The sequence below is a fragment of the Pelobates fuscus genome, chromosome 7, assembly GCF_036172605.1.
Source record: "Pelobates fuscus isolate aPelFus1 chromosome 7, aPelFus1.pri, whole genome shotgun sequence".
Classification (NCBI taxonomy): domain Eukaryota; kingdom Metazoa; phylum Chordata; class Amphibia; order Anura; family Pelobatidae; genus Pelobates; species Pelobates fuscus.
In genome coordinates, this window is record NC_086323.1 from 79657132 (window position 1) to 79680444 (window position 23313).

Sequence of the window (23313 nt, forward strand, 5' to 3'; positions counted from 1 at the left end):
GAATACCTAGTGGCAGCAACAGAAGAGGTCAAAACCTGACAACAATCTACAATGACATATCGGCATATAATACAAGCGTTGGCAAACAGACTTGTTTAAAACACACGTTAGTCACTTTGACCTTTTTGCTAGAGAGCAATATATCTGAAATCAATTAAAATAAAGTTAATAGCAGTATGTTATGTGTTAATTGTGTTTATGCATTAATTATGAATGTTCCAGCCAACCTAATGAATAAAACAGGCTATTAAAAAAACAAAACAAAAAAAAGAACATTTCCTGCTGGGTTAGAGTTGGTTGCTATGTTACGGCGTCCTGGTAATATGTAAAAAAACAGTATAGAAAGGGAATGCCTAATGACAGGGTGTATAGTTACTAATGCAAAGGCAGATCACACGGTTCCATTTGAGATCTGCAGGAACATTTACAATGCTTGTAACATGATGCTCACACTGTCAAACTACAGGCTGCCATTATTGTTCAATATTACTATTGTTTGTTTGTTTGTTTAACATTTAGCATGCAGACAGGAGAGAGAAGCTGAACTCACTTGGTAAGATCTCCCCAGGATCTTTTAATTTAAAGCATTGTTTTTTTTGGACTATGAAATATTTCTTAATTATTTTGTTTGAAGAAAATGCATTTCAAAATCAGAAGCTTGCTTGTTTGGAGTGCTAGCAATAATTATAACAAGAATGTGTGTAGACAAACATTTAGGTTTATGTAAGATATGAGTTGTGAAATTTGGGTTACTATATTATAATATTTTGCAGATGAATTATGTATGAGTAAAGTCACACTTTTAGTAATTGTTACTGTACTGTTAGTAACTGAGGAACCTTGCATGCAATCAGCTCTGTGCTACTCTGTAACACAATCACAAGTATTGCTATTTTCATTTTCTCAGAATTTCTCGGTGAGATGCTACAGATCTAAACGGTGTAAATGATTACATTTAGTATTTTTTTGATTCTCTAAATTACAGTGGCAGCTGGTAAAGTTGTAAAGCGGCCCTGTTATGGGCGCATCCATTTTGTTTAAACCCCTCTCCTGACTCCTTTAACCCCTTAAGGACACATGACATGTCTGACATGTCATGATTCCCTTTTATTCCAGAAGTTTGGTCCTTAAGGGGTTAAACTTTATTATCCTCCCCCCCCCCCAATCATCCCCAAATGCCTCTATGTCCCCAATTTCACAATTTTTTTTACTGCCTCATTTCTTCTCTGGATCTATTTCCTAAGATCTGCCATCGCAGTGTTCCTCGAAATGACATTTATTGCATCGCCTTCATCTGCCCACACTAGCTCGCGCAGTCAGATTCCAGAGCATGCCCACTTCTCTGGACATTCAGATATGGTGAAAGGAGACCAAGCCTGGATCATTGTGATGGATTACACAGAGCTGCAATACAGAGATACCCACACAGTACATGTATATGTACTGTCTCCCTATCTCCCTAGCCTTCTCTCTCATGATTTCATCTTTAGTTGTGCTCCTGCTATGAAAACTTTACCTTTTATTAAATATTGTTGTTGTTAGGAAGCAGCTACTTCATTAGCTCTCAGCACACAGTGTGCACGTGGTTAAAGCATCAATATGCTGATAGACTCCAACCATGTCATCTACTCCTGACTCCCTACCAGCTCTCAGCACACTGTGTAAACAGGGTAAAAGTAGCACGATACTGATAGCCTCCTTATTACCTTTGCAACTGGCATTATAATTAAAGTGACATGTACAATACAATGAGGAGCACAACAAATAGAAATAAATAAATCAACTTTATTATGTAAGCCAAAAACACTTGGTAACCATGAAAGGCATCAATAGCACTGTTAACAATGTGGTGCTTATAAAAAAATACGCCACAGAAAAGTATTTTTTACATACATACTGTTTATGTCAATACAAGAAAATAATATCATCAAATATGCCAGAAAAATAACAATAACTATTATGCATTAAGCATTAAATGTTATCATGGCAGATACCATAAATCATGAAAAAAACACTAACTACAAAATACATCTGAAAGTACACTGGAGTATACAAGAATTGTGAGAAGAGGTGACTATCCAAATATATGCCCCCAACGTTTCATCAAAAAAACCTTTATCAAGGGCATATGTTCCCTCATTCTATTGTACATGTATGTACCTTGTTTTTAGGTTCTATGGTGCATAGAACCTTTGAGTGAAAACCCTGACATCACACTTGTTCACTGATTAATTCTGTGGTCTAACTATTTTAGTGTGCCTGCCTTTTTTAATTTTATTACTATACTTAAAGTGAACCTGTAATGTGACATATCCTTCAAATTTGGAACAGCCTGCTCTAGGGATGGCTCGAGCTGCTTGTTACTAGTTCACATGACATAAGATTTAACTTTATTTTAATCTTTGCAGATTTAACCTAATATCCCATTTGTACCATTGAAAATCTCTATATGGAGCTTCCAGCTGCTGATCATGACCTTAGTGATTTGCTCAAGCTTGAGAATTCAGAGGCTCATTCAGCAAGAAATGCAACTGATGATGAACAAGAAGACTTACCATATGATGGGATCCTTGAACGTTATTTAATTCCAACTGCTGACCAACATGATTTTAGCATTTCTGGTGAGCATTCCGTGTGTCACTGAGCCAAAAAGGGTAGCAGGAGCATGAGTGGCTTAGAATCTCAGTCATGTTCTGTTATCTGCATAAAACCTAATATTTTTCATTTTATTTTCATTTAATTTTTTTGTACATTTGAATACATAATCTATATAATATGTTAAAATTGGGTGTCTGCACTAGCTTTCTTCTTATTTCAGCATATGCATACTATTCAGGCTGTTAATTACATTTAGGAAATAAAGCCTCTATGTCTGATTCACCTAACTCTCAATTTAATTCACAGATTTAAACCAGTGTTCCATTTTTACAGCTGACAGTTTCTGTATAGAGATCTCATCAGCAGGTAATGATATTAATAACTCCGCTAAGCTTAAGATCTCCAGGGTTAATTCAACAAGTGACACAACTGATGATGAACAAGAAGATCTACCTTATGATGGAATCCTTGAATGCTATTTAGTTACAAATACTGACCACGATGAAGACAATAATTCTGGTGGGGACCTATCTTGCCACCAAGCTTTCACTGATCTAATAGAGACAGAAGTTAAGAGCAGTGTAAAGGATTGTGAAATCCATACATTTCAAGCACCTTTGCATACCCCAGAAAGTGATGTATATAGTGTTTCTGAAAGATCAACTAGCTACAGAAATAGTGAAGAAACGAAACAAATCGTGACTGATGAAAGACAGACTAAGTTTCGTACCACAAAAATCCCAGAAGTCCTTCAACGTCATTTTAGTGATGACGCTTTGTTACATCCAAGCCAGTTTATTGATTATGAAACTATTCCCGAAATATCCATTGCTGAAAGTAGTGAGGAACTCTTAAGTATACAAACTTGGAAAAAATGTAGCCAGCATGATTCGGAAACGGAACAAGAAGATGATTTTGAAACGTTTATGGTAGAAACCAATATTAATGTGAACCAATGCTCAAATGTAACTACAGAAAGTGGTTCTGAGAACGATGCCCTATCTGATGAAAATGGCAGAGAGACGATTTCCAAACTTGAAGAACAAAGTAGAAAGCAGGATGATCCTTTTATCGATGGAACTTATAAAGAGAATCAATGTCATCGAGATAACGTGGAACGGCGATCTTCATCTCATGATATCAAGTATGGCCAAGGGCAAGTTCATTACAAACTCCCTGATTTTTCAAAGATCCCACCAAAGGTAAAGATACCCAAGGGAAATGGTCATGTAAAAGCTTTTCCTGCAATGAAACGAACCAGATCCTCTCCCAATTTGACAGGACCATCGAATGTTATCAAAGATATCTTGGAGTCCATGCAACCTTTTGTTGAACATGACCACCTCAACGAATCAGGCCAGACCTCTGGACAAGTGCATGCTCAGGTGATTGAAATTCCTTTACTGTTGATAATCTAAATATAACATGATGTAAAATCGTATGTGTGTAAAAAGTACAGCAAGTTGAAATATTAGTAATTTAACAAAAAAACGTTGGCCGTAATGTATGCTAATCCCAATACCTAACGTAGTAGAAGGTAAAATAATTAAAATACATCACACACATTTAAAAAGGACTGTAACACTGTAATAGCACTATATGTAATTCTGGACAGTGTACGTTAAGATCATTATTTTGGTGTACATGTATGTTTCATATGGATACATCATGCAAGTATATTCGATATATAAAAATTAAAAATAACAGTTTGTTAGTTTAGACAATTTGTATAGTTGAAAAGAAAAAAGTATTAATAGAAGATAAATTAACATTAAAAGCAAATTCATATTAAAAAAAAAAAGATGTGATAAAGATTATAACTGGCCATATAGACATGGCTTTTGATACATTCAGTGTAAACAGGTGTTGACACAGCATTTGGCAGATACAGTTCTGTCATATTCTCACACACCCCATCAAGAGTGACAAACTACAAAACAATATAATGATGGGTGTGAGCCAGCCTAAAGACAATGCAAGAAAGAACCTGTTGATAAATAGGACAGAATAATCTTTTGTTTTTATAGACTTTAATTAAGCAGATGGAAGTACATGCATACAGGCCAAACCCCAACATCGGAAATCAATACATTAGCCATCGATTGATGTAAAATAACAGATGATATTCAGTATCTTGTTCATTGTCATTGAATATTAATAATTAAAAAAATTCACAAATTGATTCGAAATCCCTAAATTTGGCATTTTTAATAATTCTTCAGGTTTACCAGATACCAGGTGACGCTAATGAAAACACAGCTAACAATGTGTCTCTATCAAATGGAGAAGGTTTTACCACAAGGTCTTCTCAGGCTCAAATTTTCCAGACAGAAATTCCATGTCAAGGTATATCAATTCAAAATAATATTTCATGTTTTTATTACAATGTAAATAACGTAAAGAACATGTACATCAAACGGAGAAGCTGTACAAACACTTGTCCAAAACTTGAGGGAATTACATTACCTTAATTAAGCCCATCGGCCTATAATGATATTCTCGAAAAGGAGATGGGTGGGCTAAATATAATGGATTCCTCTGCTGTCTGACCACATCATTATTGGAAAAGTGCTGACCTAAAATGCTGGTAGCTACAAATAGCTGCTACCACTAAGCTAAAGCAGGCAGGACGTGTGCATTATGGAGACTGCATGTCTCAGTATACAGGAGAATAGTGGGAGTGGCACTCCTAAATGGCGTCAGCAGCTATTTTAATAATGGCAGGTGAGATAACCGTCACCTAGGAATGTAACTCCCACTATCTTAGGCAGCACTGAGACATGCCCTTACTGTAAAGTCCTCCTCTCAACCCTTACACTATTATAACACACTATACTACCACCAAATAATACCTTTCCCTACCCCAACCCACTACACTAAACATTACCCCATCGTCTATATTGACACTCTACACTAACACTATTATCAAATTTTACTACCCCAACCCACTATATAAAACATTAACCCCCCACACTATAATAACACACTCAACTATCACTAAACATTAACTTTCACTAACCCAACCCAATATTGATATAATCCTTAGAATATCGTAATGCTTACATTAATCCTATCCTTAAAATATCAACATGTTAAAGATACAGAAAAAAATGGTGCAAGGAAGGAGAACTGGTGTTAGGGTCGTGCGTGCCCAAGGCTCATTGATGCACGTGGGGAACAAAGGGTTGTCTTTTCCAACCACACAGAAGAGCTATTGTAGCTCAAATTGCTGAAAAATTTAATGCTGAAAGGTGGATAGAACGGTGTAATAACACACAGTGAATCGCAGGTTGCTGTGTATGGAGCTGCATAGTTGCAGAATGGTCAGAATACTCATGATGATTCCTGTCCACTACTGAAAGTCCCTTCAATGAGAATGTGAAAGTCAGAACTGGAACATGAATCAATGAAAGAAGGTTGCCTGGTCTGACGAATCAAGTTTTCTTTTAGATCAGGTGGATGGCCAGGTGCATGTGCATTGTTTACCTAGGGAAGAGATGGCAGCAGGATGCACTATGTGAAGAAGGCAGACTAGCAGAGGCAGTGTTATAAATAAGAAGGAAGGTGTAGCACCTAAGGTGTCCTTGAAGGTATATGTAATGACAGAAGAAGAAAACAAATAGTGTAATAAGTAAAGTATAGTGGTAAAATGAGAAAAGTAGTTCACTCACACACTTAAGGAGCTTAGATTCAGCTCCAACTTGAATGCTTGGGTGGAATGATCCCCGCCTAGAAATATAATGTTGTGCAGGATCCGAATATAGTACTCGTGGTAATGGATATGTGGAAGAAATGTAAATTAATATAGTGTAGTATGCCAGACCAATTAGCAGCAATGGTGGTAGTAAAAGTTGTGCACTCACATATTATGGAGCCTAAACAGTGGCTCCATATATTTAGTGCAAAGTGGTATGATCCCCACTCTAGGATATAGGTGATGTAGGAGTTGCTCCATGTATAAAAGAGAAATAAAACTAAAATAGTGTACACTGTAAAAATGGAGTGGGAAGATAAAATAAATAAAAATGTACTCACATTTAGTAGAGCAAAAATATGTTTGCTCAATCCAATAGGCACTAGTGGTTTATTATCCCCATCAAGGATATGGGTGTTAGGAATCCAGTAGCAATCGATATGGTTCAATAAAAAAAAGTACTTTTATTATTAAAAATATAAAACAATGTTTTGATACACGAACGCGTTTCACTAATAAAATGGCTTTATCCAAAGTGTTTACAGACTAAACGGACCAGGGCTGCTTACAAAGGGCAGTACAATTTGAAAATAATGGTCGTATGACATCATCGTCACATGACCGGAAGTTAATTGGCATTAAAATACTAAAGGATGACAAACAGACAAAAAAGAGATACAGACACATGGTTCAACCAATTCCCATAATTAATCTATGCTAAAATGCCTAAACATTTACTTAAAAACATTATACCAACCCATCAATCATTATTATGGACAGTTAGGTAGCAAGGATGCCACATTCAACACATATTTTTTATTTTAAATTCCTCATCTCTTAACATGTGGCTGTAATACCTTATTTTTATTTTAAAATGTATATAAGCAAATATTATTTTGGTTATTATAATAATACATTACCCATGTTGAGCTGATATATAAATAAATACCATGTTGTGCTGATGTATAAATAAATGTATAAATAAATACAGATAATGTTGGTTTTTATTGGCTAAAGCTGGAAGTTTGGTGAATTGCACAATTTTAGGACAAATTATTTGAGCTTCAAAATTAGCTGAGATGGATCTCTTTTGCATTTTTTTCCCGATATATTTACATTACATTTTTAAAAAGCATTATACACAATACACATCAATGTTATATGTATAAAGGAAACAATATAATAATCACTTAAGAAAAGTAAATCAATATGCATATAATCTACCAAGTAAATGGTGAGAAGAGAATTTGCAAATTATTTTTTGAAAATTTTAAACTGATCATTTGTATTTGCTTTTCAATTTTCCACAACTCATGGTTTAGTAAAAAAACAAAACCTCATCGTTTATTATTACAATTTATTGACCGTTAATAAAGAGTAATACAGTGTATAAAGAACTCAACTAGTTGTGTAAAAGCAGAAAGGCTGTTATTTAATAATGCTGTTGCATGCACTTCCCTATGCACATTTTTTATAGTCATGTGATGCTTTAGTACTAACATTGTAGCTTTTATGATCACTATTGCCATGTTACGCTGGATTCCATACCTGTTAAACAACATGGTCAAACAGTCTAATAGGAGCAGCTGGATCTGTGGCTCTGTTGCCATAGATGACATAGACTGAATATTCTCTGCCTCATTCGGGTCTAACAACGGGGCTCATAAACTCATAAGTGAACTTTAATGACAAAAATATTGAAGAAGCCCAGATTGACAAAGTAAAAAAACGTAAATGCCAATAAAACAATACTAAGCAATCTTACACAATTTGTGTTTGATAACTAGCATTTCCAGTGCTTGTTGATACTCATACCCATTGTTTTGTGTATATAGCCAACTCCTTAATGCATATTATAGTTGCTATAGGTATGTGCAGGCTATGTGCTATTATATGTGTCACAGACTAATGTATTTTCTCTACATTTGATTTGCCAGCTTTAGCAGCTAGCAAAATTCAGATATTTCCCACCAGCCTGCTTACATTTTCTGTTCTCCTTTACCAGGTTTTTCTACAACACACCATTCATAGGTGGTGTCAGTCCGGAGCCAACTGGTTCTAAGTTTGTGTCTGGCTGGTACAGGTTTTCAGACTAGCTCTGGGTCCCTTGTTTAATTACACAGCCTCATTATTCTGGGTTGTGTAATCGAATCGAGTGTCTGCATTGATATCACTATTACTGCTGTCTGCCAATACACCCACAAAGTCACAAGCCTCTAAGGAGCCCGAGTTACGCCATCCATCCCAACACTACAATATATAACTGAGTTTACCAATATACGTTGTATTATTGCAATAATTGACAGTAGATAACGTTATGACATTTGTTCTTTGCAGGAGCTACTTTTCAAGGCGCTAATTTATTTTGTCCGAAAGTGACCGATGTATCTTTGAATGCTGTTCACACACAGGGTACAACGGAAGGAGAAAGGATGTCCGAAATGTTAGAGGAACAAGCCCAGCAGATAAAAGTTAAAGTAATAAGAACATACATATACATTTTACTAACTGAGCGCGGTGAATAGCAGTGTAGTATAAAAATAATAATAATAATAATAATAATAAGGCAACAGTGAGTTGAATTATATGGACATTTGTTATCTTTGCTGATTGAAAAGCAATGTTCCCATAGACATTAATGGGAAAATTGCAATTTTAGTACTAGGGATATGTTATCTCTAGCACAGAGGTAGATCATTGTCTTTTATTAGCTAGTTAATTTGCTGTCAGGTTGTGTCTCTTCCACAGACACATGCCATCTCATCTTTCAGTATTTAAAAAAAAATTGTTTTTATAATTCTTTATTTTTGTTTTGCATAAAGAACATAAGCGCATACTTTCACTGTTTTTCAACAGGCGTTATTACTTACAACCTAATCATGAATAAATGTATGTCTATATTGAAACTGGTGTTATGTGGGAATAATTAGATAATATCCTAGACTGGTAGCACTTGAAAAGAGAGAAACTTGGGATGACTTATGCTCATTTTTGTGAAAAAAAACTCAAAAAACTAAAGCTCCAGAACGATTAAACATCTTAAAAAAATACGTTCTGGAGGTATAATAATGGTATTATAGATGTCCTATGTAAGGGCCCGGGCAAGAAATTGAGAATATGCATCACAAGCAAAAAAATGATATGCAGTAGAAACACTAAGATTCTTTTTCTGGAGGGAAAGGTGGTAAGCCAAAAAAATATGGGAATTTTTTTTGTCTTTTTAATTCTGTTCTAGGTTTCCATTCTGAAGGGCACCTCCTGATTGGTAGCTGTTTGGAGAAGCTTTCTTGAGAGCATCAAGGCATGGCAAATCAATTTTGACCAATCCTTGCCCTCCTAGCGCTGTTTAAACTGAATATTATAATTGGATTGTACCCTGTCATGGTTTTCCATTGTTTGGTTAATCTAAGAGCGTGTATATTCTTGTTTATCTCTTGCTTATCTGACCTTGGCATTACATTGACTATTTTACCTTCTGACGTCCTAGACCAGGCATAGGCAGCCTTCGGCACTCCAGATGTTTTGGACTACACCTCCTATGAGGCTTTGACAGCATTATGGGTGTAAGAGAATTATGGGGGAGGTAGTCCACAACATCTGGAGTGCCGGAGGTTGCCTATGCCTGTCCTAGACCTTGGCTAGTCTTGTACTATTGTGTTTAGCATTCAGTTCAGCCACTCTAAGGCTCTGTAATATGCTTTTCGCTGTTTAATTGTATTTGTATTACTTAAGCTCTGCGTTTTGGGTTTTAGCTATCCATGACAGTTTTGCACATGCCAGGTCTCCTTTAAGAAGGAATTTCAGGAATTTCCATTGAACTTTCCATTCGGACAGCAGAGCCACCTGCTCATGAGGGTAGGCATGCCATTGGCTTCTGTACTCAGGGGGTGGGGTTACAGTACCCACAGGAGAGAGTCGCAAGAAGCCATCTTGGAAGTAGCAGCAGCTCATGGCCCTTGCCAAATGAAGTGTATTTTTTTAAATCTTTTTTTCTCCACAATAGCCCTAGTGTCTGCCTGGGGTCTGATTAAGCAATAACGCCAGGGAAGCCCACAGGTGACAAGGGGAGGGGAACATTTCTGATACAGAGCACTGTGCTTAATAAATCTTACTGCACTTACACACCATCTTCTATAAAGTGCTCAGTCACTCTACAGCTGAGACCCGAGGCACTCATGCTGTGGCTAATTGAAAAGTTGTGAATCTTCAAGCTATAGGACTGGAGCTGTGACTCTGAGGACTGATCTGATTCTGATTTCAACGTATTTTAATCTGTGCTGATGCTGTTAACCATGTCAGCTACTTCTTGGCTGCAGGTTAATTATATTGCCATCTGCAAATGTGATAAGGAGTCTATCAGTATCTTGCTGTTTTAACTATGTGCACACTGTGTAACAGTGAGTCAGAAATAGCTGACATGATTTGAGCCTATCAGTATATTGATGCTTTGCACACTGTGTGCTGAGCAAAGATGTTGCTACAAGGGGGCGTTGCTACTGACACAGTATCTAGGAAACCAAGCCAGCCCAGTTCAACGACAGATTTGCCAAATCACTATGTCATACCGACAGACATTCACAAAGAATAAAAAAAAATAAAGTAAATACAAACATATTGGGGTTGAAGAAAAAAGGGACAAAGGGACATGCTTCGGCAATGATCTCTCAGTTATTTACACATGATTTCTGAGCTTTCCAGAGCTTAACAAATGTCTCCTCTGTGTGGCGAACATAGGCACTTTTTGACTTATTTAAATTTTTTGTTTCAGTTTATTTACTTTTGTGCTGAAGTCAGTTGGCAGATATTTATTGGTTATCTAGACTTTCACGTACACAACCATTTACATAGAAATGAATTGGTTTCCTCTCCTAGGTTGAAAACTTTTCAGATTGTCTAATTAAGGATTCATTACCTGTGAAGGAGCAGCACCTGGTAATCATTCTCCATCTGACTTGCTGCATGCTGTGATGCTGTGCATTCTATTCCTAAACAATACATCAATTTCCAGTGTTTTGTTCTATGTGACAATGCTCTTCTTTATTTCTATTCAGAGTTAAATATGACAATGTCCCTAGACTGTTTTTAAAATAACTTGATGATTTCAAGCTACAATTATGGATCAAGAACAACGAAATATACACATAGTAGGATTATTAGCGTAATTGCCATTTATTGAGGATCAAGACAGAAGCAGGCCTTACAGTCATCACATATCTATTTTTAAATGTTTGAGTCAAATTCTGTTTATAAGTATAACGTCATTCTAACTTTAGAAAAACAAACAACAAAATGCAAAAAGTAAATTTTTTTGGTCCCCTCCTGCCAAACACTGCAAAAAAGGCATACAATTATTTTCACTCACCTGAAAATCCAGGTGCTGTTGACCTCTCCTCCCCCTTTGACGTCAGCTCCCGAGTAGAGCCTAATGGAGCCTCAATGCTTTCCTATGGACGTTCTGCGTGCTCAATGTGATTTTCACATTCAGCGCCGGGGAAGACCCTCTAGCGGCTGTCAGGAAGACAGCCACTAGAGGCTGGATTAACCCTGCAATGTTACAGCTGCGGGGTTAAAACAGCTGCGGGGGTTAAAACCTGGGGGACCTGGCACCCAGACCACTTAATTGAGCTGAAGTGGTCTGGGTGACTATAGTGGTCCTTTAACCTTCATGCTCAAAGAGTGAATGATTAGGATGAGAGACGATTTGTTATGTCCCTCTTGATTAACCCTTTGAATCAGTCAGTTGTTTATCAAATGTGGGGAAATAGAATATAGCACATAAGAAATAGTTTTGCACAACTCAAGTTTCAGTTGTCTGTTCTGTGATATTCTGTGTTTAAAGCGATTTGTATCCTTACATGATTCTGCATGGTTTGAATCTGCCTGATTATTTAGCCTGGCAAAAAAACATTGTGTTTTGTGATAATGATAATATTCCTACAGTAGATAAAGCATGTCTGCATATAGAAACACGTGGAGGTTTATTCATGAAACTGTAATTTTGTAATGAATAAAATACTGATTTGCAAAATTTATGCTAAAATAGCCACTTTGTGCCTATTGATGAGTTGTAGAATATTTTCAAATGAGCTATTTTTCACTACATTTTGCTGTTAGGGTTCAATGCATTACAATGTAAACATTAAATGAATAAATCCCATGATGTTTCGACATTTTATAATTTACAAAATTTGTTGAAATCCCATAAATTCACTTATATGTCATCACCTCTGTCTTGTAGATATTCCAGAACTTGAAATCCTGCTTGGAAACCCTAGAACGGAATTACCTGTCCACAAAAGAGAAGCATCGGAATTTGCAGCTTCAGGTCTACAGGACAGACTCCCAAATAGTTGGAGAGTTTGATACTGAGAGGTATGAGCTGTTATTATTTGTTACACAGTAGATATATCTATTAATTTTATGATATGGCGGAGTTTAGGAATCGTGACCCATAGATAAAAATACCATAGATGACCCCTACCTCTGGTCAAAATAAAATATTAAATTAAAGACATTGTAATTGAGAATAATCAAATGGCATTGAAGCGTGAGGAGAACATCTTCATTATATCCAAATGCCAGTAACCGGAATGGTAAACTACCCCTTGGTTTAGCATGACTGGCCCCTTATATTATGCCTTAAAATTAAAGCTAAATTGAGATGGTGGTGTAATCTTTTGGGATTATATGGTGGGATTACACTGGTGGGGTTCGACCCTTACTTGCAGCTGACATATATTTACTTATGGAGACTTATGGAGCCTCCACATTTTTTCAGAAAGATTGCTTCTAAGTTTCATATCCCCCGATGGTGGCATCTGGTGAGAAAAGGGTGTCGTGAGAGAGGTGATATGCTCACTTGAAGTTTTCATTGCTCAGGATCTTCTTTCCTCAACTTCAGACAGATGAAAGCTGCCAGGGGCCACATCACCTTTGTAATTACCTGCATGAGATTACAAAATAGGGGTCCATCTAGATGTATCGAAATTTCAGGAATACAGATTTTCTTGCACATGGCAAAGCAAAACAGATGGAAATTTATGAATTGTATGAATTCGTCATGTTTACCATTTACACATGCTTACATAGTCCCTATTTTATCTTATATACTTTTATTGAATACATATGTAATTCCAATATATCTGATTATATCTTTATTGGAATTTTAGAGATTTGTTTTGGTTTAACATGTGTCTTAGTTTGGATCAAGATACAAAGCAAATTAATATTTTGAGATTAGCATGTCTCAAAGAATAATGCCTTTTGAGTTTTATTTTCCCTTGTATAGTCTGTACTTAAGAAACATTAGACTGGGGGGCGGGGCCTGGTCACTAAACTGAGTGGACGCAGGAGTGTGTTGCTCCTTATCTGCCAGGTACATATTGCTGACTATAAGCCGCAGACGGCCCTTAAAAGCCGCAGATGGGTCACAAACTACGAAGTGATATCGAGGGGCTCACAATGGCACCAAACAAGCAGCCTACCCTGCAGGACTCACTGGCGCGATGCTTAAGGCCTACAAACATGGATGGCGCGGAGGAGGCTGCCGCTCCCCCGCCGCCACCAACGGCTACAATCTTGAACACAGGCCCTCTCCCCCCCCCCCCATGGGCCAATGGGGTTATCTCGGTCCCAGGAGAGCCCAACCGAGCTGAATGGCAGCAGCCCCAGGTGGAGCCAACCGACCACAAAATGGCAGAGACCGCCATCAAGCATGATGACGCAGCCCATGGGCTTGACATCCAAGCAAGGCTGGAGGCTATATTCGCAGCTTTCTGGAGGAGGCTCGAGCTGAAAGGAAGGCAAGCACTCACACAGATCCCGGACGGGTACACACCTGTGGCACTGCCCTCCTGCTCTCATCTGAGAGACACAATAAGCCTGAAGAAGCAGACCCATAAAAGGCGCCAAAAACGACACTACCCACCGGCAAGCAAACACGCGCATCAGCGCTGAGAGATGACTGCTACCCCACGCAAACAAGCAAAACCCCAGTCCAGCCAACCAACAAACACAGGAAGCCTGAGGAACCAGCAAGCCTATTCACACATTTTTCTTACAACAGCGAGGAGGATCCACCGGGCCCCGATGGGCAGATCAGGCCCCAAACATCCCAGGACAAGCCCTCAAGCCACAGAGCAGATGGGCACAACACTGGAACGCTATGCATTACCCCCCCAGCGGCATCGGTTGAACTTAACGACGAGTGGTAACAGCTCCACATATATTGTTTCTGGTAGCTTCACTTCACCCTTGTTTTTCTTTTCCCCCTACTCTAAACCCTGCGTGACTCATGTAAACCCCCATGTGCAAATTGAGGAACGACTGTAGTTTCTACTGCATAACAGCTCACACTCCACTAAGGCCTTTCATATACCTACTAGAGCAATTAAGGGGCTCCCTGACAACAACAATATTGTTAACCGTGTTAATTAAGCATATATTAGACTCTCATTTATAGCCTGCAATGTTCTCTTACCAACATAACCTGTCTAACGCTAATCCTGTTTCTTATTTTTACTAATACTCAGCCTAGATATAACTCTGAGGTCAGTGTTAATAACTTAAAAATGTGCACGTTTTTTTCCAATGCATAACTAATGTATACCTTAGATCGACTCTGCATACTCTGGCTATTGTGGCAAGGTGTGCTATCTGTGAATTTCCATGCACAAATAAAATAAAGAATAAAAAAATAAATAAATAAATAGACATTAGACTGATTAAGCAATCATTGAAAATCTGAAATTAAATGGTGTTTACAACCCAGCTGTGCTTCAGACAGGTGGCCGGGCAGATTTTCAAACTGGGGATGTTATTGGAAGATCTTCAGGATCAAATAAATGAAAAAGAAAGGAGCCAGTCTCCGTGCATGCTATCTCCAGTCAACACACGTGACACATTTTCAACTCCACGCACAGAGGTAAATGACGATTTAGTCGATTCTATAACTAGTCTCTAGGTAAAAAATGAATCAGTCATCATTTTTCAAGAAGGGAAAAGAGGAAGAAAAAAAGTGTCAAGAAATCATTTTAATTGCGTTGTTTTACTGTTTCTACGAAGTAGATTTACGCATATGATTCAGAGTCTGTGGTCCTCTCTTAGGTGTGAGAGCCTGCAGTAATCATTCCATTGAGCACAGCTATAGGCTTATATATACCTCTATAACGTAATAAGATGTTTGTTATATATGTGGCAATATAGTTCTTATCTCCTACGAGGACGTAGAGCAATATACACAGGGTCTAGCTTTACCTTGTGCTGTTGATGACACAATAACACAATAGGTGGTATTGATGACAATAAACACGTATATGGGTCATCATGTGTCCACTCACATAATATTGTATCCTACTGTGTTTTAAGTATGTTATAGATTACATCCTTGCATAGCTCAGGCAGAACTGAGCAGGGTATATTGGCCTCTAATGAATACATGTGGTGTCATTGATGGTCCAGTAAAATGGCATTCTAGAATTTTAATTTGGGTTTGTGTAGGTCTCACAAAGAACTGTAGTAAATGGGATGAGGAGTAATTTCATCCAGCTATGTTTTAGCAGCCTTGGAACTAGATTAAGGAGAAATAATTGCCAAATGCAACCATTTTTCTTTTTAACTGCCCTGAAAGGGATTACTGAGCGAGGCAATTTTCAAGTAGACTTCTTACTTTAATGGTGTATCTAGGTTAATTAGCGCTACACACACAAGCTGCAACACAATCATCATATGAGTAACCGCTCTGTATCATGATTTGAATGGCACAGGTAATGTGACCACACTATGTCTTTCCCAAATATAAACTCTGGGATTCTTGGATTATGATGTGTTAATTCTAATTAGCCAATTGGTTCTTAACCTTTGGGTTGGGACCCAAAATCTGTCCTGATGCACTTTCAGTGGGCACCCAATGGTTGAAAAATATACATAATATTCACCATGGCCCAAGGATTGGCCTGCATTAATTTATTTCTGTAGCTGCACTGTGTTCAGACATGCATTGGAGACCTCTCTGATCCTGGGCATAATCTAATAAATATGTTTTGCAGAATTACATTCGCTATATTATATGGAACAGTTAAAGAATGGGCCACTGAAGTAATTTTAATTAGTCCCCTGGCTAATGCTATCAACAGAATTAAAGATGCTATTAAAAAAAAATCTAGAAATGTGCCCTTATAGTAAGCTATAGGTTTTTATGTATATTATCTCTGGAGCTGTTGTCCATGTGCATATCTAGTGTATTTAAGATGTATATTTTATGACATAATTATATATTAAAAAAATAAAAATCTGCATTACTTCTCTTTAACATCACATTGAAACTCTATTAATGTACATATGTTTTGTTTTTTTAATGAATGGTTACAAAAAGAAGACGGAGGATGTTTTTGCCCTGCAGGCAGCGCACAGCACAGACAGTCAGTTGGTTGATGCAAGCGGAAAGGTTGAAACTCTTAGCTTACAGCCTTACTCAAAGTAAGTCCATTCCCCCTTCCTCCTGCACATATTGTATAGCCGTGGCTCCTTGCTGGCGGGACTGGTATTGCCTAAAAATAATGAACATGTCTACCTTAAAATATCTTGATTTTTAACTAGGGTCCCTTAAATTCATATCACAACTTGTGCGTGTTGTTCTTATTTCCTTTTCCTTATCCACCTGTAATACTTTCTACCTGCAGTAATTCTCATTTGCAATGCTCTTTAAATATTTATTAAAATTATACTCTATGCACCATAACCACTACTGGGCCATGGTGCCTGGAGTTCCTAGGTGCCATCTGACCGTAATATGTGAAACCGTTTTGGAACAGTTTGCCACTTACCTTGCTTTTTTGCCACTTACCTTGCTTATTCTGGTGCCATTGATAGGGTAAAGCGGAAATTCATACTTTTGCATGAAAATACAAACTCACACTATAAGTAGACAGTATGTTTTAGCTGATACTCTCAACCAATGAATCGTGCCCAAACCTGGTATGTGCACTATTACTATTACAATGCACTGTAGTGCTTATGGGGCTTAGAGTGCCTCTCTAAAGATGTTCAAACAGAATATAGGAAACAATGAAACAAGTGTCAACAAGTAGGGGTAAAAAGCAAGGAAACAAACCGCAATACAGCAAGGAAACAAAAGATAAAGGCAGTAGAATGGTCAAAAAAGGAGGGGAACAAACTGAACAGAAAAAGAAAAAGTTTCGACATGTATTAGAGAGAAAATGAAGTGGGTAAAAGCAGTGAGGCAGGACATTCAGAGCCAAAAACTAGTAATGCTTTACACTACCGCACGTTAAACTACGGCACTTTGCAAGACACTTATCCTGGTGAGCATGTAGAATTTAGTTCAAAACAAACTTACATTTATTATGCATTTTCATTGATAAAACAGAAAAGTAAACCATTTAATGTTTTGCTTTTAGTTCACCAAACAAGACTTCTGTACCAGAAAAGCCTATATGTGAGCAAGACCCTGTACATCTTCAAGAATCTATTGATTACACACATTTACTGGTAAGATAACAGCAAATAGCATTTTGTGATTACTGTTAATTCAGTTAGAATATACAAATTATCATCTATAGATCTTGAAAACATGATCATTTTCTTGCATGTATATAGTTTGGTTAATTTTAGTCTCTTGATTTTTTTTTTAACAATAGCCTTCAGATCTCTCTCTTAAACCGCGTGGGATCAAACACACAGAAACTTCAACAAAAACTGTCAATCCAGAATTCAAACAGGAGGCCATTTCACAGAGGTAAGCCATTCCAAGGCTGTTCCTTAGCACATTTGTCTGTAACATGTTAGGCGCAATATGTTATTTTTGGTATAGTTAGTTATTGTAACATTACTCACCTGATCCCCGTACTGGCCTGGATTCACACAGATCAAGAACTCCTGCCTCAATACGAGCCACTCATGGCTCGATCGTTCCTGCTCCTGTCCGGGTCTCGAGTATATGATCATATATTGCATAAGCCTGCTACACCGTCAATGTACCCCATTCTTGGCAGGTCCTACTCTAGCAGCCTACTGCTTGCTCTTATGAGATTAATCCACTTACTTGGGAAATACTTCCTCCTGGGACTCTCTGCAAGAGGCTAAATGGGGTCCTGGAATGAGGCACCTGTGACAGGGAGGGGTGCAAAACCAAGGAGTTGGCCTGGACTCCCAAATATATAAATGAAACCAAGAGGGCTGCACCCACCTGAACATGCTTACATTATAGGGTGCTGCTGGGGCCAAATTATACAACATATAAAATACAGAATCCAGCGCACTCGCTTATTCACTAAACCTTTACAGATTGTAATAGTTTTATTTAAAAACACCTCACCTAGGAAAAAAATAATGGGGGTTTAGTTACATTATATGATCATATATTGCATAAGCATGCCACAACGTCAATCTACTGCATTTTCTTTTCTAGTTTTTTTTTCTAATGTTTATTAATTTTGTCTTTTAGCTCAGATCAGCTATCAGGGAACAGTAATCCTTTGCCATTAAAGTTTACTTTTCATCATATTGAGGACACAAACTCATTAAATGTCAATGAAGAAATCCTTTTAGATCAATATTTGTTTAAGGAAAATTTTACTGAGTGGCATTTGGCTGAGAATCCAAAAGAGGTATCCCATCGGACTGCAGGGAAGTCATGGCAAGAAAATGGGAGAAGTTCCTTTTCTCTAAACAGGTATTAAAAATATAGTAATCACTTTTGAACAGTGCAAAGAATTGTGCTGTACAATGAGGGAGATGATTCAAGGAATTTTTACAATATTGTTTTTTGCAGACTAATTAAATGTGATTTGAACAGCGCTGCAATATTTGTTTTGCTATATAAATAATAATAATAATAATTTGAAAAAAAGCTGAAACTTTGCATTTTCCATTCTTATTTTTCTTTAAAGTGCCTCTGTCACCTTGTGAGGTCTTTTCGTGCAGTGGCCCAGTAGGTTGAGTTATACTTACCTGATTCAGCCACCAGAGGCTCACATCAGTGCTGTGCTCTCACATTCCGAGAGTACACTTATGAGACCATGGAAGCCACCATAGATATTGTCTCTTGATGAGCAAGATCATGCCTTATTCTTACAGTCGTCACTTGCGATGACTAATAGTAGTGACAAGACTTGATGGAGGTAGCTCCACCTTGTGTCAAGTTTTGTCAACTTGAAGATTTACCTTAAAACAAAGTAGTCACTACTTTGTCTTATGGTATGTTTTGACTGTGTTGGAAAAAAAGCTACTAGATAGATGTATTACCGGGCCTTAGAGTGGCTGGATTTAACATAAGAAAGATAAAGACTGAGTCAGGAATTGCCAAGATCAGGAAGATAGAAATACGGATAAACAGAATGATAAGCAAGGCCAGGATACCAGAAATATACAAAGTCAAATACAAGCCAAAGTCAATATCAGAATATCTATAAGGATAGACTTACTTTGAGCACAAACATGTATCAAGGCAGAAACCACAATAGGGCAAAGAACGAGGGTCTAAATTACAATTATATAGGCTAACAATGTTACTGATTAGTCCACGTCATCTCTGCTACTCTAAAATGTTTCATAACAGGGTCACCTGGATGATCTGGTCACTTTAAGTGTGGGCATGACATCACGGCATTTAAATTTATAAAAGACGCGCCATTCAAACAGGCAGAGTCTAATACATTGCAGGGAAGAAATCGGCTAGGAGGATTACGGCTGGCGTAAACCAGCAGAGGGTACTGTTCGCGGGCCAAATGGTAAGTATGAATATTTCCCTATTCGGGCCGCGCGACCTGAGGAGGGGAGCAGTTTGGGTGCCAGGAACAGGTAAGTATGTTACAGTAGTTAAGGCCTCATGGACTTTACATGCAATTTAGGCTTCTTTTCTTAAGCAATGCATTTTTGCCCAGCCTTTACCATGATAAATCTTTTTTGTGAGCTTTGTCCATTACATTTTTATGAAAGGTGCATGGATTATTTTCACCATGGCAATATAGGGTTGTTGTTATGAATTGTGTGACAAATGGTTGCTCTGCATTAGACTGTGCACAATGGTATAGTGGGTTCTCTAGACCAGTGGTTCCCAAACTTTTTAGGTTCAAGGCGCCCTTAATATTTTAATATTTTCCCAAGGCACCCCAAGTCTAAATGTCTAGGTTGTATATCTGTACAGCGCTGCAGCATTTAATGGCGCTATAGTGTAATGTACAGTGTTGGCATTTGAAGGGGTGCTTGTATATAGTTTTAGTGTGTTAAAACAGGGGTGTGTTTTATGTAATGTTTTCGTTTGATTACAGGAGTGTGTTTAAATGTAATGTTCACTTTTAAATGCAGATGTACATTTGGGTGAATTATTTGTGTTTGAAGGGGTGTGTTCGTATATTTTTTTGGGAGTTTGAATGCAGGTGTGTGTTTGTATGTAATATTTGTGTTAGATTGCAGGAATGTGTTTGGATGTTGTGCTGGTGTATGACTGCTTGGATGTATGCACATACACTACCACATATAAACATACATACTTACACAAATTCATAATAGACACCGACACATACACACACAGATACACACACACATTTTAACACGCATACACTGACCTATGCACACACACCTGCACCCTGACACACAAACATTGATCCATGCGCACGCCATGATACAGATACACACATTGACAAAAAACGCACACCCTAACACACAGAACACAGATGCACACACTGACACACATCACACACACAGATATACAACTTGACACACAAACACACACACACAGATGCACAACCTGACACACACACACACACAAGTATATTTTTAATATCTCCAGCCACCCTCCTGTTAGTTTACCTTATGTGTCCAGGAGAGTGGCTTGGAGCACTGGTCCTGCTGCTGCTGGTGGGAGTCAGGAGTTTGGAGCAGCTCCTGGAGTGCTCCTCTCCCCTCATGCTGCGTTTGCTTCCTCTTCCTCCCGCTATGCCCTCTGCATGATGCTGGGAGGAAGTGACAGCCTGTTACTTCCTCCCAGCCGGCTAACGTTACAGGGGCCTGGTCGCGGTCTTAAAGGACGGCGGCATCCGACCGGGCCTGTGTTCAGCAGTAATGTTTCCCGGTGCTATAATCATAGCACTGGGGAAACATTCTGCGGCACCCCAGGGTCCCGCGGGACACAGTTTGGGAACCGCTGCTCTAGACTCTAGCATGCAAAGCAGTCAACAAAAAGGCTGCATAGTGTAAGAGACAATAAGGATGAACATCTCACTATGTATTATCAGACATGACACGTGCTGAGCACACTTTGTTTGATTTAAATTATTCACCTCATTGGAATGGCAGACTTAGTTCAGTGTAATAGATGCTTTGCATTTGTTTCACGTTCCACTTTTTGGAGGTTTGGTTGTTGTCTAATCTGTAAACAGTTCTCTATCTTGCGGCAGGAGATTGTATTTTTGAAGTCTGAGATTTGTAAATTATCTGTTAAACAAACTCAGGCTGGAACTGCTGCAAAGCCACTGCCGCAGAGACATACTAGGAATGGCAGATGGATTACTGTAGGATCTGGTAGACTTGGAGTTGTGGATAAAAGGCATATTGCACAGTCTGTTGCTCTACATAATTCATTTTCTGCACTTTCAGAATGTAGTGGTGTTGTGGAGAGAGGCACTGAGGCTAGTGGTGTTGTGCAGAGAGGCACTGAGGCTAGTGGTGTTGTGAAGAGAGGCACTGAGGCTAGTGGTGTTGTGAAGAGAGGCATTGAGGCTAGTGGTGTTGTGAAGAGAGGCATTGAGGCTAGTGGTGTTGTGGAGAGAGGCACTGAGGCTAGTGGTGTTGTGCAGAGAGGCACTGAGGCTAGTGGTGTTGTGCAGAGAGGCTTGAAGACTATGGTGAGGCCTAATAGAAAGCAGTTGTTGTTGGGGGATTCCATCATAAGAGGTGTGGAGATGGACAATGGTGGTCTTGTGAGGTGTCTTCCCGGAGCTACTGCTCACAGAGACAGGAGACGTATCTGTAATATTGTTAAGCAAGCAAAGCAGGAAGGGGAATTGGATGTACTTGTCCATTTAGGGACAACTGACTTGGCTTGCAATGAGGTTTCAGAGGTTAAGGAAGTTTTTAGTGTTTTTGCCAAAGATATACGGCAGGTTGCTTCCACACTGTCATTCTCTGAAGTTCTGCCTGTGCATAACACTCGACAGGTGGATGCGTATTAGGGACTTTAACTTGTGGCTTGGTGAATGGTGTCGGGAGCAAGGATTTGGCTTTCTTGCTCATGGTAGCTCTGTTTGGAATGGAAATAAACTGTACAAAAAAGATGGTTTGCATCTTTCTCAAAAGGGAACAAATGTTCTCAGTGAGCAGTTCAGAGGTTTTGCTAGGATGTATTTAAACTAGGAGGGGGGGGGGGGGCAAAAGGGTGATAAAACATCAATCCAATTGTCCCCCAAAACAAGGACAGAAGGTGCCTGTAGCAAGTGTGTTAAAAATGATAAGCTTAGAGTCATGTCTACAAATGCTCGCAGTTTAGGGAATAAGATCCATGAACTTGTGGCAATAATGGCAACTGATAGTGTAGATTTAGTCGCTGTTACTGAGACATGGTATAATGAGAAAAATGACTGGGACATAGCAATACCAGGGTACTCTTTATATAGAAAAGACAGGGAAGGCAAGAAAGGGGGAGGGGTGGCCCTGTATGTAAAGGATAGCATAAAATCTAGCCTAATAAAGGTTAGTGAGGCGAACATAGAGTCCGTTTGGGTTACGTTAGAATTTGGTGATCACACAGTAACTTGTGTAGGTGTGATTTATAGGCCCCCAGGACAAATTGAAGAGTTAGATAATCTACTAGTTGAAGAAATTGCTAAAATGACAATGAAGGGGGAAGTTATCATCATGGGTGGCTTTAATCTTCCTGATGTGAATTGGAAAACAAAAATAGCTACTTGTGCCAGGAGCACACATATTCTAAACTCCCTACTGGGATTGTCTCTAAAACAAGTCGTTGAGGAGCCAACTCGTAAAGAGGCCATACTAGATTTAGT

The 23313-nt window shown here is 38.4% G+C and overlaps 2 protein-coding genes across 2 annotated transcripts in view; both read left to right on the plus strand.

The window, feature by feature from the left end:
• Positions 1 to 478: 478 nt before the first annotated feature.
• On the plus strand, positions 479 to 16772 carry AKNAD1 (AKNA domain containing 1). The gene is made up of 8 exons (XM_063428070.1): positions 479 to 553; positions 2409 to 2621; positions 2905 to 3983; positions 4821 to 4944; positions 8630 to 8769; positions 12531 to 12664; positions 15074 to 15215; positions 16665 to 16772. Exons 2-8 carry the CDS (start codon positions 2450 to 2452, stop codon positions 16770 to 16772), a joined length of 1899 nt encoding a protein of 632 aa, XP_063284140.1. The 5' UTR covers positions 479 to 553; positions 2409 to 2449.
• Positions 16773 to 18104: 1332 nt separating this feature from the next.
• LOC134569161 (uncharacterized) overlaps positions 18105 to 23313 on the plus strand; it is a 32358-nt gene continuing 27149 nt past the window's right edge. The window contains exons 1-2 of the mRNA XM_063428071.1: positions 18105 to 18121; positions 18756 to 18983. Of these exons, the coding sequence (XP_063284141.1) occupies positions 18105 to 18121; positions 18756 to 18983 (245 nt within the window). The remainder of the gene's footprint in view (positions 18122 to 18755; positions 18984 to 23313) is intronic.

What these genes read in the sequence shown, in the direction of transcription:
- AKNAD1 (XM_063428070.1), top strand. Translation starts at nt 2,450, where the DNA reads ATGGAGCTTCCAGCTGCTGATCATGACCTTAGTGATTTGCTCAAGCTT. An exon ending in CTGGACAAGTGCATGCTCAG is followed by an intron (nt 3,984 to 4,820) that starts GTGATTGAAATT and finishes ATAATTCTTCAG; the next exon opens with GTTTACCAGATACCAGGTGA. An exon ending in TTTCAACTCCACGCACAGAG is followed by an intron (nt 15,216 to 16,664) that starts GTAAATGACGAT and finishes GGTTACAAAAAG; the next exon opens with AAGACGGAGGATGTTTTTGC.